This window comes from Phodopus roborovskii, unplaced genomic scaffold, assembly GCF_943737965.1.
Source record: "Phodopus roborovskii unplaced genomic scaffold, PHOROB, whole genome shotgun sequence".
In the NCBI taxonomy this organism is placed as follows: Eukaryota; Metazoa; Chordata; class Mammalia; order Rodentia; family Cricetidae; genus Phodopus; species Phodopus roborovskii.
This window is the reverse complement of record NW_026125397.1, coordinates 2631376-2648193: the sequence shown is the minus strand read 5'-3', so window position 1 is coordinate 2648193 and position 16818 is coordinate 2631376. Positions and strand designations below refer to the sequence as shown.

The 16818-nt window shown below is 41.7% G+C and overlaps 1 protein-coding gene across 1 annotated transcript in view; it reads right to left on the bottom strand.

Moving 5' to 3' along the window:
- Positions 1-3507: 3507 nt before the first annotated feature.
- Il20ra (interleukin 20 receptor subunit alpha) overlaps positions 3508-16818 on the bottom strand; it is a 32414-nt gene continuing 19103 nt past the window's right edge. Inside the window, exons 3-7 of the mRNA XM_051175356.1 lie at positions 13395-13573; positions 12032-12207; positions 11264-11408; positions 6597-6736; positions 3508-4483 (exon numbers count right to left, since the gene is read on the bottom strand). Coding sequence (XP_051031313.1) covers positions 3719-4483; positions 6597-6736; positions 11264-11408; positions 12032-12207; positions 13395-13573 — 1405 coding nt within the window. The 3' untranslated portion in view covers positions 3508-3718. The remainder of the gene's footprint in view (positions 4484-6596; positions 6737-11263; positions 11409-12031; positions 12208-13394; positions 13574-16818) is intronic.

Here is a 16818-nt window from a genome sequence, read left to right as displayed (position 1 = left end):
GAACAGTTTTTCTGTCTTAATACATTCAACCAAGGTTAAATGTGTGGAATTTAATTGCAAATAATTAAAACCAATTCTATTTTTAGTTGGTCTGTGATATATGCATATATTTTAATGTATTTTCTATAATAAAAATAAAAATTATTAAAATACCTTTAGTCATACTATTATTATCACTTTTTAAAAAATAAAGGCTTTGAAAAACAGCTGTAGATTGTGGTTGATATAATGTGAGGAACCAAAGAAGGAAAAAGAGAAAAACAATCCTAAGGTAATTTAGCTTGAATTCATCTGGAAGATGTGCGGTGGTAATGTGTGGGCCGGAGAGAATATGATTTATGACCCAATGCACCCAGTCATGAAGATCAACTCTCTGTTTAATGTTCTCATTATGTTTATCACACTGGGCAGGCTTGTGCTCTGGGCTGAACAAAGAGTTTTTCCTTGCTGTACTGGTCTCCTTAGGGCTGAGCATAGATGTTAGCTCTTTTTTATGTTGCTAGGAGACAAATTCCCCTTATCCACTCTCATCCCATGGGCAAGATATGACATTTGGCATTGTTCGTTTCCCAGTGGTGGAATTTTCTTCCTTTTGTTGAAAACATTTACTTTATTTTACTTTTTATGTGCATGGGTGTCTTGCCTGCCTGTATGTCTGTGGACAGAACAGGGCATCTGACCTCTCCCTGAAACTGGAGTTACAGGTGGTTGTGAGACACCATGTGGGTGCTGGGAATTGAACCTGGGTCCTCTGGAAGAACAGACAGTGCTCTTAATCATTGAGCCATATGTCCACCTCCAGTGGTGGCATTTTGATGTTTAGAAGTTATGAGCTGTGAGTATAGACTCAGTGATGAATGCTTTATGAGTGATGAGTTGAATAGCATTGGTTAAGAACCCTGACACTTCGCAGGGAGAGACCCAATGGAGAGGAAGTGTTGGGGCCTGACCACAGAAGAAAGGATACAAGACAGTTGCCTCCCACATCTGAAAAGTAGTGACTTTCTCCCCACCAGAAATATGCCATAAGCTTATTTGAATGTATAGATATGATAATCTACCATAGATTGAAAATGTACCTGAAAATGAATTTAACATGTTGTATTAGTTTCACATAGTCATAATAATTTACTTGGCACAGGGTATTCACAAAGTAAAGAGATGTTGCTCTTTGTCTCACAATTCTGAGGGTTTGAGCTAACAAATAGACAGCCTTTTGGATTTGGGCTCTTTGAGGGTGGCATAGAGGTCAAGAGGTCACAAGGAAATCAGTGTTCCCAGCACAAACTAGGAGACAAAGCCTGGAAGGCATAGGTCTCATAATCCCCTTCAAGGGTATATCCCCAATGACCTGAGTCTCTCCCACTAAGCCCCTCCCCTCTGAGGCCCATGGTCTGTTCTTAATAGCACAAACTTGGGCATCCACTTTTCAACATAAGGACCTGAGGAGATTCTCAAATTTTAACACCGCTAACCCAGCTACCATGGCAACTCAGTCTACCCCTGAGTTGTTTCCCCTTTATGACCATAGGGCTGCCTGGGAGCTGTGACTCCTCAATATTAACAGAAACAATGAAATACCACTAGACAAGAGAACAATCAACCCTCAGACTTGGAAGTATGCAGTTTCTATAGAGCGCATATACCTTTGATCCAACGAGCAAAGTGAAAATCCTAAATTGAATCCTAAGCCAGGGATTCTTCCTGTCTCTGTCTCTCTGTCTCCCTCTATGTGTATGCACACATGTTGCAAGACACTGAAATGCTGAATACATCTGATGCGCTTAGAATGACAAGAGACAGAAAGACAACCCAGAATTAAATTCCTCTCTTAAAAACAGAAAATGTGGTTCAACACGGAAGATTTCAGTGAAGGCACAGAGTAGGAAGTAAATTACTATTGTACCTTCAGGTGAGAAAAACAAAGTTAGGCAAGGCATACATTTGCTTCATTCTGGAGTCAAGATGGCTCCTGGCTCTGCTGCTGAGCAGGGGAATCAGCAGAGAATAAAGATGAGATCACACAGCCCCCATTCCAGGCACTGCCCTGCTCAGTTGCCTCCTGCAGCATAGCTCTTTTCATATGCAAAAACAATGATAAGGAAGTTTTGATTTGTATTTCACAGATGAGAATGTTGAAGGATGTAGTAGGTACTTCATAAATAAATAAATAAATATTTTGTGAGTGAAATTAATAAGCCAAACTATCAATTGTTTTCCTTTTTGCTCTTAAAAACAATCTATTCTCTCCTACTCCTGAACTTCATTTCCAGTTTGTATCACAAATTTGTTCTTCCAAGCCACCAGAGTCATTTCTACAAAGACCAAGAAAAACAGAACACTCTGATTAATATGATTATGCTCTAAATTAAACCATTAAATCAGAAACTGTTCGGATTTGTGGATAATTGCAAAAGACCATGACCCCAGAATCCATCTTTCCTACCAGAGCTGTCTGCTTCTGCCAAGCATATGACTAAGGAAATAGGATGATATCTGTCTTCCTGAAAGATACTCAGTGGACTGAGTTCATAATTAAACAAGTACATAAAATGTTGATGTTTCTGTAGGTCTAAAACACTGAAACATCAATCGTATTACATGGTTCAACTTTATACAGTCTGTCGTGTTTAATGCAGCATGATGTAGAATTTAATTAAATGGGGAAGATGATGGGAGTAGTTACTTGATACCAGGAAGATGTTTTATGATGTACTTCAGTTTCCATAGTGAACAGTGTCAACCTTCAGTAAACCCTTCCTTGAATATTTATTTAACTTGCTTTTCTATGTCCTGTATTTACTTACTACTGATTCTACCATTATATGGCAAGGAAGTATTCATTCATACATTTTCCTAAGACACTTTGCCGCATTGCCTGTCCCTGTCAACTAGTTAATGATTCAGTACTTCAGCTGTGGAAAATTCCCTAGTTTACAATTAGTTAAATATATTTTTAACAATACATCTTCCAAAATAAGCATGGTATTCTATTATAAATGTGGCAGGTCTTTTGGGCAACAAAGGCCTACTAAATTATTGAGAGACATTTTCCTGACTACAAAAGAATAGCCACTTAAGCTCACACTCCAAAAGTGCTCAAGACTGGAAAATGCCACCTCTTACAGAAGACAGAAGCATGGAGGCTGGCCTGAACATGGATTATCATAACAGCGAGCTGAGCTCTTTATATGGGAAACACTCTTCATCCACTTAGTAGCATAGGTGTATTTTTAAGTGTTCTAACATTCTCATAGTCAACAAATTCTAGAAATGGGGTGTTTATAAAATAAATGACTTGTGTGAAACATTTTATAGTGTTATATATGTACAGTAAAAATCCAGAAAATAACTGCACAGACATATTTGTTAGAAATAACCAACTTTGACCATGGTTCACATAGCTGTACAAAAGTCCCCATCCAACCTGGAAATGTTTATTCTGTCTATTACAAAGCTCAGGGATCTGTATTGCAGACGATCCCTGTGCTCCAGGATTCGCTGTGGATCAGGAAGATGGTCCTGTAAAAGCCGACCACCTGGAGAAGGCAGGGCCAGCCAAGCCAAGTATTAACAGAGACAGGAAAGTCATTTCTGATGCTGGAGAATCGGAACACAGGTTGACCTACTCCAGGGTTCACTCACTGGGATGGTTCAATCATCTGTTGACAGGCACATGGCCCGTCACAGGAGAAGTCAGTCAACCGAAAGTCTGGGATTAGCTTTCCATTTGTACATGTAACCCCCATTCCTCCATAAATTGAACGAGATAATTTTCAATTTCATCCCCTGACTTGTCAGGTGCCAGGTTCTCATAGAGTTTGGACAAAAGGCCATCCTCCCAGAGCTGCTCTCTCTCATCATGTCCGTAGTCCACAGGGTCTTGGCCAAAGCTAGGGAAGGAAGGGATGCACAGCTTGCCAGTTTGAGGGTCCCAATCCACCAGTGTTGCGGACGGCTCTTCCTCTGCTCCCTCTTCGGAGCCAGCTTGCCCCTGGCCCAGGTCATGTGGGTCTTCAAGAGGTGGGCCTAAGTTTGCTAAAGCGACCTGTGGCTCAGATAATGTCCCTGTTCTGGGTACCTCTCCCTGGCCACAGAACTGGTGGTCTTCAGCTTCCCTGTAAAGATCAGCTGGGACACTGTACTCAGGGTCAGTGTCTGCCGCCCCTGTGGGCATGGTGCTGCTAAACCACTGGCACTCAGTTAGGCAAGCATTGCTGTCGCTTTGCTCAGCATCACAGACAATGTCCATCAAATGTGAAGAGTATCCCAAGTGTGGTCCCTCCACCTCTGCCAGAGGGTGCTGCTGGCTCCCACCGAGCTCAAGGTCATTAAGGCAGTAGATGTCACTGCTTTTTTCCAGTAAGCTCATATCCTTTTGAGAAATTTTAGAATCATCCAACATATTGAGGGTGATAAAATTAAGCATAATTGTTTCGGTAGGCTCAAAGAATCTTTTAATTTCATTTTCATAAATCAAAATCTGTAGAGAGAAGAGAATGGATTTCACTTCAAAGAGACATTGAAAAGAGCTGCTAGCTAGAACTTCCGGGGTCGCCAGCCAGTGTGAGATCCTCTCTGACCAACTCAGGAGAGGGAATTATGTTCGTCCTATACCACAAAATGCAACCGGAAGTGAACTGCGTCACTGGTGAGTGTTTGTCTGGTGTGAGGTTCAGGGGTGTGACTGAAAGGAAGGCTGCCGGGAGTCAATTAAGTTCTAGAATCGTCTCAATTCTGTACTCTGGTAGATGAAAACTGATGAATAAGAATAGTGAAAGTACATCTGTGTGTAGTTCGGAAGCTGGGGCTGCCCAGACTACTAACCCTTTCCTGGATACGCTATGGATATGAAATGCACACTGGCACAAGAATAGGATATAGAAAGGCAGTATGACCTTTAGTGTCTATTGTCACCTTGACACAGTACAGGGCCGCCTGAGGAGAAACTCAATGAGGAAATGTCTGTGTTTGGACTAGGTTGGCCTGTGGACTTGCCTGTGAGGGATTTTCTTAATTAAGCTAAGGGAGTGGGAGGACACACCCTGAACACTGGCTGCATCTTTTCCCAGGCTGGGCCTTGGAATCATTAAATCATTGTTCTCTGTGATACTCTCCTTCAAGATCCTACCATTCCCCTGTCCCCATGCTGGGCTGTAACCTGGAACTATGAGCTGAAACAATCCCCTCTCTCCAAAATTTATTCAATCAAAGTACTTCATTACAGCACCAGAAAGGGAATGGATATGGAATATAATGTTCAAATTGTGCTAGAAAAAGGCAGAAAGGAAAAATAAGGCAATTCATCTGCTAGTTTGTGAGAGGTTTGTAAAAATCTAAACCATGTCAAGGATACACAAGAATAAAGAAAATCAATAAGGCCCCGATAACCCCAGCTACTCTGGAGTCTAAGAGAGGAAAGGACATCCAAAGCAATTTAACCAGACCCTGTCTCAGAAGAAAAGATAAAGAATTACTTGGAGACACAGCTAAGGGGTGGGACATGTCTGCATGTGCAAGGCCCTAGGCTCCATCCAGAGCAACACAGACATAACCTTTGTTCTACTTTGGGGTATGTGGAAAGTGCCTGTTATTGAGGGAAGCATCAGCGACAAGGTACAATCTTCCTGTCACCCACGACATGCTTTCATTTAACTGCTGAGCCCATCGGGTCTTTTCACCAGATGGGCTCATAACATCTCATTCGTTCCTTCAACTTGCTTCCTCTTGCAGTATGTGCTTCAGCCCTGGTCATGTGTGTCCTAAGTGTGTTTAGATTCCACGTTCCAAATCCCTGTCCCCAAGACCCATTTTCCTTTTTGAGACTCTCACCTTTTCTTCCCTGGACGGCATCTCAGCTGCATTTGCTTTACTAGAACTAGCTTTATTTATTTTCCAGAAGAAGATCTAAAACATTGCAATTTAGAACCTTACGGAAAATTCTCTGCAGACAAAATAAAGTTCGACTTTGAGAAGAATGCCATATACTCCCATTACACAGCCTGGTGCCTGATCTCCAGTGTAGCTCTTCGTGGAGGACACAATAGGCGGTCATATAATAACTTCTGCCTTCCCTTGCTCGGCTACATTTTCTGCTTGTAGTTAATATACTAGATCTTACTTTCATACCTTGTACATGAGAACTGATCCCCCCATATTAAAGACTGCAGGGTTTCTTTGTACCCCATGAGTCCTCAAAAATTTTTTTTTTGTTTGTTTAACCTTCACATGTTGTCTCTAACAAGGCTTGGATTTTGAGAAAGATGGAGTGATCATGAGTTGAATTATCTGTTTATTCCACAACCTTATCTTAAGCACTCATTAATTATAAAAGTGTCTCAAACTTGAGGAAGCTTTGGTGTTGGTATAGTTGTGAATGAATTCAGTATAAAAGCTGCTTTTTGTTTGGTTTGGGGGTACAGGGGTCACACCCAGGACAGCACACATGCTATGTAAGAGCTCTCTTACTCAGTTACTCTCAGCTCAGAATGAGTTTTAGATTTGTCAGTGGCTTAAGGGCACTCTGCTCTAATGTGAAGCCACCCCCGTCTCTCTTCCTGTTGTCATTACAGCCTTCCACCATGTCAAGTACTCACCAGATTTGATGGGTGCTTTTGTTTGCCAACGTGGATGTATCGGTAAACTGAGTAGCCCATCACAGAAAAAAGAAATATGATAACAGATGTGGGTAAGACATACCAGAAGATGACCTTAACCTTCAGTGCTGACTTTTGATCTGTTAAAGAAAAATCATGGGTCAGGACTGGGCAGTTGTGTTTCTCATCTGTACACTGAGAAGCTTCAGCTAATGTCAGGGAGTCTCAGAATTGGCCATCATTCTGACAATGAAGTTTTCAAGGCACTGACTGTTGGTATTCAGACATCTGCACTGGCCTGTTCTTGGGGTTCTGACAGGATATACCCTCAGCTGCAGTCACTAAGAGCACCTGTTCCCTTTTAAAAGGGCCCTGCTTATTTCCCCTCTCCCCCTCCCTCTCTCCCTCTATCTCTCTTCCTCTGCTTCCCTACTCTCCCCATTCTATTTCCTCTCTCTCCCCCTCTTTCCTTCTGCCTCTCCCCAGCTTCTCCTTTCTCTGGAGACCAGGCTCCCTCTTCACTTTCCCATTTTTAGGATCCCTTTCCCTAATAAAAGTCCCCTCTGCTTCTCTGCTTAAACCCTGTTGCATGGTGTCTTTGTCTCGCACACAGCTCTTCTTAAATTACAACACTGTCTAAACTACCCCCATGTTTACAGTAAGGCTACATTAATAATATGTTACTGGGCATTCCAAAATCTTATGTCATGCTCTGACACTCATCCTGGTTCCTGTATGTGAAAATCAGTGGATTCATCAGCCTAGGAACTCACAGTTCTTCAAACCAAACAGCAGCACCTTCTTTAATGAAATCCCTTGTGCCCGGATGGGAAACCTCCCTTTGAAGAAGAGTCTAAAAAATTCCTCAAAATTACAAAGTATTATCATTGCCCTTGGTTACTTTCCAGAACTTGAAGGGAAGACCCTATTGCTGAAGATACCACACATTTTGGACACAGAAACTACAGGAATTAAGCTGGTTTTGACCTATTAACCTTTTTCCTGAGAACCCATTCTCAGTATTTAAAGCTGCAGTGCAAGCTTCCAAGAGAGAAAAGCAATCAATAGTCTTGCCCTACTACAAAGCCTGCAGACTGCAACAATGATCAGCATGACATCATATACTCAAGGATGGCTCTTCCATCTTGGGGGTAACCAACAACCATCTAATTTGACCCAACATTGTCTCAACTGGAGGAAATTCATGTTTGGTACTATAAACCTCACCTAGTTAACTAGGTGAGGTAATGAGCCCTAGAGAAGAACCTACTACTGCTAGTTTCCTAAACCAATATAATTTCTATGCATTCCAAATATGTATCTGTATCCTTGTATCAAAAGGTAAGCATGGCTCCTGCCCCTCCCTCATCAAATAAGCTTGCTTTTTGCAGCAAAGACCATTACAGAAACCCACAACTGGACAAAATAGAGATAGCCAGAGGACCAGGATGACTCCTCCTGTGAGATAGTGTCTTCTGTATATGACAAGGAAGCTACAACCATGGAATCTAAAAGCATGGCCACCTAAAAAAGACCTGTTGACATGGCAATGTAGATGGAAATGTTATAAGACCCCACCCACAGATAAAGAGCTACAAATAATTAATGGGGGTTGAGAGAGGGATAGTCAGTCTTAGGGACAAGGACCCTGATAGCTTATCTATTCTCAAATAGTCAGCTCTGAATATGTCTACACAGAAACAACACTAAACTGACTCAGCTGGTTGTGTGTGTGTGTGTGTGTGTGTGTGTGTGTGAGAGAGAGAGAGAGAGAGAGAGAGAGAGAGAGAGAATGAATAACAAGAAAATGAGGTAACGAATTTGAGAAGTAGTGGGGGTAGGACACAGAAGGAGTGTTGGAAGGGAAGAAGGAAGGGTTAAACATGTAAATACAGTGCTTCTATATGAAAGTGACAAAAAAGATTAAAAATTTTAATTCAAAACAAAAGATTTCAATCTCTTCCATCTTACTTTTGTGTTTCATGTCTTGTACTGATGGGTAGGGCTAAAACTTAGGGATAATTATGGGAGGGTGATAACTCATTCTTAGTTTTGCTGTGCTGTAGGCCCATTTAGAGTGAAATGTCTATCCAATAATGAAAAGGCTTAGTGAAGAGTTTTAAGAGGAATACCCTGGCCCACAGCAGAACAGACCACAGAGCTGGTGCAGGCTCCATTGTATGTGACAAATTTGTGAAGCTTGTTGGAACTACTTGGAAGTTGGGCTGGTTAATTTTATATGTCAATGTGTGAAGGCTATGGATATTTGCTAAACACCATTATAGATGCTTCTTTAGATGCATAGTTTTTAGATGAGATTTAACATTTTAATGAGTAGATTCCCAAGCAAAGAAAATTGCTCTCTATAATGTAGATGATTCTCATCTACTCAACTGATGCTCTTAAGAAAAAGAGACTGATAAAGCTTAAGAAGTGGGAATTCTATTAATGCATGCCTTTGGGGATGAACTACAATGCCAGTAGTCACTAGGGTCTCTAGCTCAATGCCTACCGTACAAAGTTTGTGCTTTCTAGCTTTCACAATGACAAGAGCTGGTTCCTTGACATCTCTCCTGTATTTATCCTGTTGGTTCTGTTTCACCAGAGAATTGCTGGAGAAACACACACACACACACACACACACACACACACACACACACACACACACCATGCACATTTAGCACCAACCAAAAACTCTAGAACATTCCTTATATACTAATAAAATCAGCCAGTGTATCAAAGGAGCATTCTAATCCATGTGGATGTTCGGTGCACTTGCTGTCTGACGGAGAGAAAACAGCAAAGCATCCATCCCACTGACTACCATCTATAGATGGGAAACAGATGTATTATGATAGTGATCAACCACACCAGTGGGAAAATCCATCATGGGCATCCCTTGAAGACTCTTCTACCCACTCGATAGGCCCCAGAGAGTGCTCATCTGCCTACACAGAAATATGCCGAGGCTGTGAAGCAAATCTGCGATTGTTGGGGATGGGACCCATTCTGCTTTGGATGGCAGATCAGCCCTCAGCATAGCCCTTGACTGCACCATTAGACTACAAACAATGCCAGGAGTCACTAGACCAGGCTTATCCTGCCTAAGAAGATGATGACAATTGCTGGTACTTAGTGTGTATCAGCACATTTGCTATAATAAATTTCACACATTTCATTTTCATTTGAGGAGCAGGCATAGTCCTTGAAGAGATAAAATTGATTTTTTGTAAATAAAGAAAGCAGTGTCTTGGAAGATATCTCTGGTGATTGATTGGGTGGAATATTATGGGAAACCAACACTAGAAGTGGTGTGCCTATGCCTGTCCCCTTTGCTGCACTGGTAAGGAGGAAATGGGCTCCATGTTCTTACAGGGAAGAGCTGGTTGAGCTGTTCTTTGATGTCTTAGCTCTGCCAGATGAGTAAATGAGCTCCATTGGAAAAGCATTCCTACCATTTGGCACCGATCAAACTGTTAGGAAACATAGCACATATTCCAGATACAAAATTGATTCCTCCAGCCTGCTTTGTGTCCCTTTCCTGCTTGCTTGGCATTTGAATTTTATTTATATTAGGGTAGAGAACTTCCCTAATTGTCAAAGAGATGGCATGATAAAGTGAGATTCAGAAGTAAAGCTGTTTACTGTTCATAAGTGTTTTCAACTCTCTCCTTTTCCTGGGGACTACTTCACCTTGAAAGGATGAGGAAAGCAATGGGGTGGAGGTAGGGCAGGAGGGCAGGGGTAGGGCTGGGGCTGTGGGTTCTTTTTTTTTTTTTTTTTTTTTTTCAAGCAGGGTTTTTCTGCTTAGCCTAGGCTGTCCTCAAACTTGCTTTATAGACGAGGCTGGCCTTCAACTGAGAGATTCAGCTGCCTCTTCATCCTACGTGTTGGGATTAAAGGTGTGTGTCAGCCCTGACTGGCTAAGGGCTGTGGGTTCTTGGTCAGGGATGGGGAAAGAACCAGCACCCGAGGCAAGAGGTTGTGAGCATCTGTTAGAAGGGAGGATCAGAAGGGTAAGGGATGAAGACCATCTAATGATGCAGGGGACCTTGAGGGTCTGTTTTTCTTCCATTTTCAGGGTTTCAGTTGAAGTTCTCTCTGTAGAGCAGACATATTAAACAAATGCAAGGCTCATAACTCCAGGTCTTTTAAAAGAAGCATCCAAAACTACACTCCCCTGGAAGCCTTGCTCAGAAAACAAAAGGAGGCAGAGAGAAGCAACTGTAGATTCTCACGATCCCATGTCTGCCTCTGGCTGACAAGTGACAGGTGATGTCTGAAGGACACTTAAGGCACCTATGATTTGTATCCGAAAGGGGGATTTTGTGGGACAAGGCTTCGCTTCCTGTTGTCTAGTTCTTGGGTGTTCTGAAAGCCTTGCTTAGAGTGACTACACCTGGATAAAGGAAAAGGAACAGGTGTGAAAGTCCTTAATTCTGTTTCTCACAGTAGGAAGCGATGTTAATTGGGGAGGATTGTTGCCTGTGGACTCCTGGGCCTTGCTGACAGTTTCCAGATGTTGTGACAACCCTCCTTAATACTGACCAAGTTCAAAGGCAGAGTCCCAGACAGTTTAACGCATTTAGAGAAGTAGATTTGACCTAAACTGTGTGTTTTTTCCCCGCTCTCTTTCCAGAAACTAGCTAAAATCTCCTGCAGCTTACCTTCCAAAGTACTGATGCATTGCTTCTGAGAAGGCAGAGTGAGGCGAGGGGGCCCTGGGACAAGTGACTCCACATGGACACAATACAGTGTGCTCGGTTCCAGCCAGCTGAGCTCAAGTGTGCTGTTGGTGATACATTGGGACCACTGTGGCAGGAAAGTGCAAACAGAGATTAGATTCCAGGACCTCCCCAGGACAGCTCTGGGAAGAAGTGAAAGGCCCAGATACCACTGGATCCTTCCTGTCACTATAAGCTTTGTTTTTTTTTTTTTTTTTTTTTTTTCAGCATAGTATCCAAAATATGTTTTCATTTAGCTGAGCAAAGCATAGTAATGGACCAATTCTAGGAACACTTCTAAGTAATAACTCAAGGTAGAGTTCTTGTTAAACTTTGCTCAGTGTTCTTCTCTTATGTATGTATATGCATATATATGCATATATATGTATATATGTATATTCTATGCTTATATAGAATATTACATATTCTAATGTGTAGATCCCTGGAAAGGGACTGACAGATGATGTGTAAGAGAAGAAAGCTTTGTCAAGTGAAATGCTGGGTTGACCTACACTCCAGCTGTGGCTTTATGAACTGCTGCAGGGAAAGGCCAGAAGTCTCCTAAGCTCTCATTTTCTCTTGCGTAATATCTTTTGAACAGTATCAGCTGCTACATTGTCAAACGAGAACAGAAGCACCAAGAGTACCCTTGCCAGCGGGAGCACAGAAAGTGAGACCCAGAGAATAGACCCCATCCCAGGCCAGGCTCACCATTCTTCTTGATTTAGTGTTATACACAGACACGTTGTACTTCAGATTGGAGTATATTTGTTGCATAGAAACAGTGTCATCTTTGGGATTTCTTTGCCACTTCTCTGGTGCTGTCAGTACAATAGAGATGACCTTCTGACCAGGTGTCAGGGCAACCTTTGGTGGACCAACTTGTGCTTAGAGGAGAAGAGGGTATTAGCATCTTCAGGTGTGGAAGAATTACTACAGTACAATCCTACTTGGATCAAAGACCCAACATGGTCCCCTTACGGAATATGCTTTCTCCATAAAAGCCCAGAGGCTCTTCGCAGGCCACAGGATCTCTGCTGCAAGAACTCCACTCAGTTTGTGGCTTTGAAAGCAACCATAATCAGCAGTATACATTAAGTGAAAAGGTTGGTGTTATGAAAAACTTTGTATACCCACACTGAAATTTATTTATTTTTATTTTGTGTATGGGTGTTTTGCCTGCATGTATGTCTGTGTACCACATTGCATGCATTATCAGTGGGAGCGAGAAGAGGGTGTCTGACTCTGGAGTTAGATGTGGTTGTGAGCCATATGACTGCTGACAACTAAACCCAAGTCCTCTGCAAAGAGTAACATGTGCTCTTTACTGCTGAGTCATTATTCCAGCCCCTGACAATAAAATCTAAATTTCATATCATTTTCACATGTCAAATATAAATAGCTCATGTCTGTTGAAAAACAGAGGAGCTGGATCTGATCTGAGGGCGTGGGTTACCATCCTCTGACCTGGCAGACCCCTGGAAAAGATACCATCTCCTGGAACCTTTGCAGCCCTTGGGTGTTTCATTATGGTGGCCCTGACTGCATCCTTCATGGTTGGCTCAGTCATGTATCAAGGGAAGGAAAAAACTTGCAAAAAATTGCAAAAAAAAAAAAAAAAAAAAAAAGCAAATACCATGAATATTCTTGCCTGAATTCTGAGTTACACCTAGAACAATAGCACGATATGAGGTTTAATAAAAAAAAAGAGATTTGGTTGTACAATCAGGGTGCCATATCATTTTCCAGGTGCATATAAGTGATTGACTAACCCACAATGTATTTTTTAATGCAAAGCTTTCCCTGTGATAAAACAAATCAAAGTTTGGTATTATTGGCACCTGTCTTTAGTTCTGAATCTGAGAGAGACCTTAAAGATGCTTTGGCCAAATCTATCAATCTACAGATTTGGCTCTGGGTTCACCCTCATGAAACACCAGGGCTGGGCATTCTACCTACTTTACAGACCAGAGTCAAGCAGATACTTTTCTCTGGACAAAGTTGCCTATGAGGCCAGAGTATCACGACAGGAATCCAGATGAGTACATGCTTAGCAGACAGTGGCATTACTCACTTTCTAAGAACGGATAGAACCGTCCCGTTTCAGCCCATTCAGAACACTTGGTTTCCCAAATGGCCTTCACCTTGGCATAGTACTGATGCTCATAGTCTGAAGTCTCAGCAGAAAGATCGCAGTAGGTCCTGCTGATGTTTCTACACTCAGATACACTCAGCCATTGCTTCTGCCCATATCTGTTAAGAAAAAAGCCATGATTAATAATGAGGTCCCTAATATGCTTTACAATCTTAAAAAGTCATTATATAAAAGTGAACGAAGGCCCTTCTTTCCCCCCTTTGCTGCTGTTGATATTCTTATTAGCTGTCAGGGGCATGAGTCAGAGTTTCTATAAACACCTTGCTTTTCTGTGAATTATAATGTGGATGGTGCATGCAAAAAGCATGTTATAATTTCAACAACGGTATTTTTATATACTGTGTGATCAATCTCTAGTAATTAAGTTTTTAGTTTACCTACACATACATGTGGTTAGTTTGATGGATGCATCAAAGGAAAATTAACCTTTTTATTGGAAGATAAATTACTTTCTTTAACAATCTCATAAAATTTATAGCTTTTCTAAGTATTAAGAGTCTGGAGAAACTTTACTAGGATGCAGCATGTGAGAGTGTACCATACTGTGTTGCTATGGGATTGAGTAGGTTGTTCATATTTTTGTTGTTGTTAAAATACAACACCCAAAGAAAATGGGGAGGAGGTAAATACTTTCAACACTTCTCAGGTAATAGAGACTGCAGCATAAAAATTTCAGTCAATTGATAGGTCAGTTGAGGAGAAAGGATTGTACTGGAGGCAACTGAAGGGATTAGAGCAGATCTTCGAGGGATAAGATGAAAGGCACGGTTTAGAAGGTTGACCAGTTGTCCCCATTGTGCTGGTGATAGCAATCTAGGGAGCAGTTTGGAGGACACTACTGTGGTCCAGATGTAAGTGGTGTGGACAAGGGTGGTAGTGGAGTGAATGAGGACATGACAAAAAAAAAAAAAAAAAAAAAAAAAAAAAGGAGCCAAGACCAAGACCAAGTGCAAGTGATTGAGTACATGCATGAGATCATACAGGAAAGATGATGAAACATCTCTTCCTGTTTAGGGCAAGAACATGGAATATGATTTACAAGATAAAGATCATCAGATAAGAATGTGTTTGGGAAATTGGGGAGGGGAAGGATAGGAGGGAAAATTCAGTAGTAGCAGGCAGCATTTGAGGTAGGTCAGAGTTCGCCAAATGAGCTCGCGGTTCAGGAGAGAGCTGTGAGTGGGAGGTAGTGATTTGGGAGTCAATACACAGATGGCTTAGGCAGAAATCCAACAAAGTGTGGATTAAAACTTCAGGAGCATTAAGGTGGCCACAAAATAGACTTGGAAATGGCAGCAAAAGCTGGGAGTGGAGAAACATTCATCATGAAACGCACAGGAAGAGTATGTCTTGATAAGGAGGATTTAGCAACATTATTGCATAGTGCCAAAATCGGCAAAAGATGTAGCAACAGAGTTCCAAAGCAAATCTCTTTCATTTCATAAATGCCACATCTGCCAAAAGATGTTAGGAATATAGCCAGATCTTAATCAGCTTCTCCTTGCAGATTATCAAGAGTGCCTGGGGACTTTCTGATCAATGACGAAAAGAAAAATGGATCTATATTTACATATAGTAAATTACAAATAGTGATTCAGTTCACAAAATATACTATCTAACACATAGAAACAGGCTTACCAGATTATACCCAAACTTCTCTGCTTAGTGTGCATTTGGTTGTTTACCACTGCATACCATTCTGTTTCTTTCCATTAAAGAAACTATTTTTTTTTTTTTGAGACAGGATTTATCTCTGCATTGTTTTTGAACCTGTTCTGGAACTAGCTCTGTAGACCAGGCTGGCCTCAAACTCACAAAGATCTGCCTGCCTCTGCCTCCTGAGTACTGGGATTAAAGGCGTGCACCACTAACGCCCGGCTAAAAGAGACTATTTATGTTACTCAAAACTGATCTACTTTTCAATTTCATTTTATTGTTTTGGTTTTGACCTTTTGAGATGGGGGCCTCATATGATCCAGGTTAGTCTTGAACTCACTATGTAGCTGACAATAAACTTGAACTCCTGATCCTCCTGCTTCTACCTTCCAGGTGTTAGGGCTGGGTCTTGACTTGAAGTTGGAAAAATTCTGTCATTGCCTCCTTTGTGTTCCCTTTTGTAAATTGCATCACTCCACCAAGGGCAGAGCATCTTCTTACCATGCAGATGCTAACCAAGAAGAAAATGCCTGCTACTGATATCTGAATGGGAGATTTGACAGAAATTCCAGTAACGATAATCTCCTATAGGACAAATCTTGTTGGGGGCTTGCTGGTTTGTTTCTAGTAAGCATAACAAGCGCCTATGAGTGAGTGCCCGGGATGAGCTGAGACAAGCTTACACATTCCGCCTTGTGTAGCAAGCCCAGGAAGTGGGCTTGGTTGTGCTTGTCCCATTTCCACAGAGCGGGAAACTGAAACTCAGTAAAGGTAAGGGATCCAGTCAAGTTTGCAGAAGTGGAAAAAGGTCTCTCTGGAACTAGAATCACTTTCCCCAGTGCAAAGCTGGTGATTTGGGTGCTATACCATTTTCTATATTAAGTTATTTTGTGGGTATAATTGAAACTTTCAACATTTCACTCTGGAAACAAACCTCACTAAACAGTATGATAGTGTGTAGCCTGCTCAAGGCCCCTCAGCTGGGTTCACCGCTTGGCCACGAACCCGGGACTGTCTGACTCTAGCACTGCACCCCATGTTCCTGCCTACCTGGTATACACCCAGGCATGTCAGAACTCCCATGGGGCAAATGTCTTTTTAAGAATTCATTTTAAAAATTTGCACAGTACAACTTAATCATTCTCATGCAGCTGTGATGGTCCTAGTTATTTTTTAATGTTCTTTCTGAACCCTTGGAAGCCTGAAGGATAGAGAGAGCTCTTTGCCCCACCTAATGGAAGGAGGAGTGAGGACATGCTGGTGAGCCATTGCTCTCTGCCAAGCTGAAGTCTTGCTTTAAACACCAGCTTCTGAGTCCATCCTTGAAAATGAGAATGGGGTTCTAGACAATGGCCATCAAGAGTATTTCCTGAAGTTACCCACCTCCTGGCTTTAGTGGTCAGAATTCCTTTTCCAAGGACAAAAATGGTCATTCTCTTTTGCAAATGTGGTGCAAGTTTTTAAATGTTCAGACCATCATACAATTCAAGAAGTATAACCAAGGGAGAAATAAATTACCCCACAGCTCATTAGCCAGAAATATTTAGTGTAAATGATGCTGGGCATGTTATCCTACTCACAGGAAGAAAGGTGATTAGACAACCACATAGACAGAAATCATACCTGAAGCACATTTCCAATAAAACAGTGATTTTTACTTGATTTGAATCTTAATAAAAAGAAATGA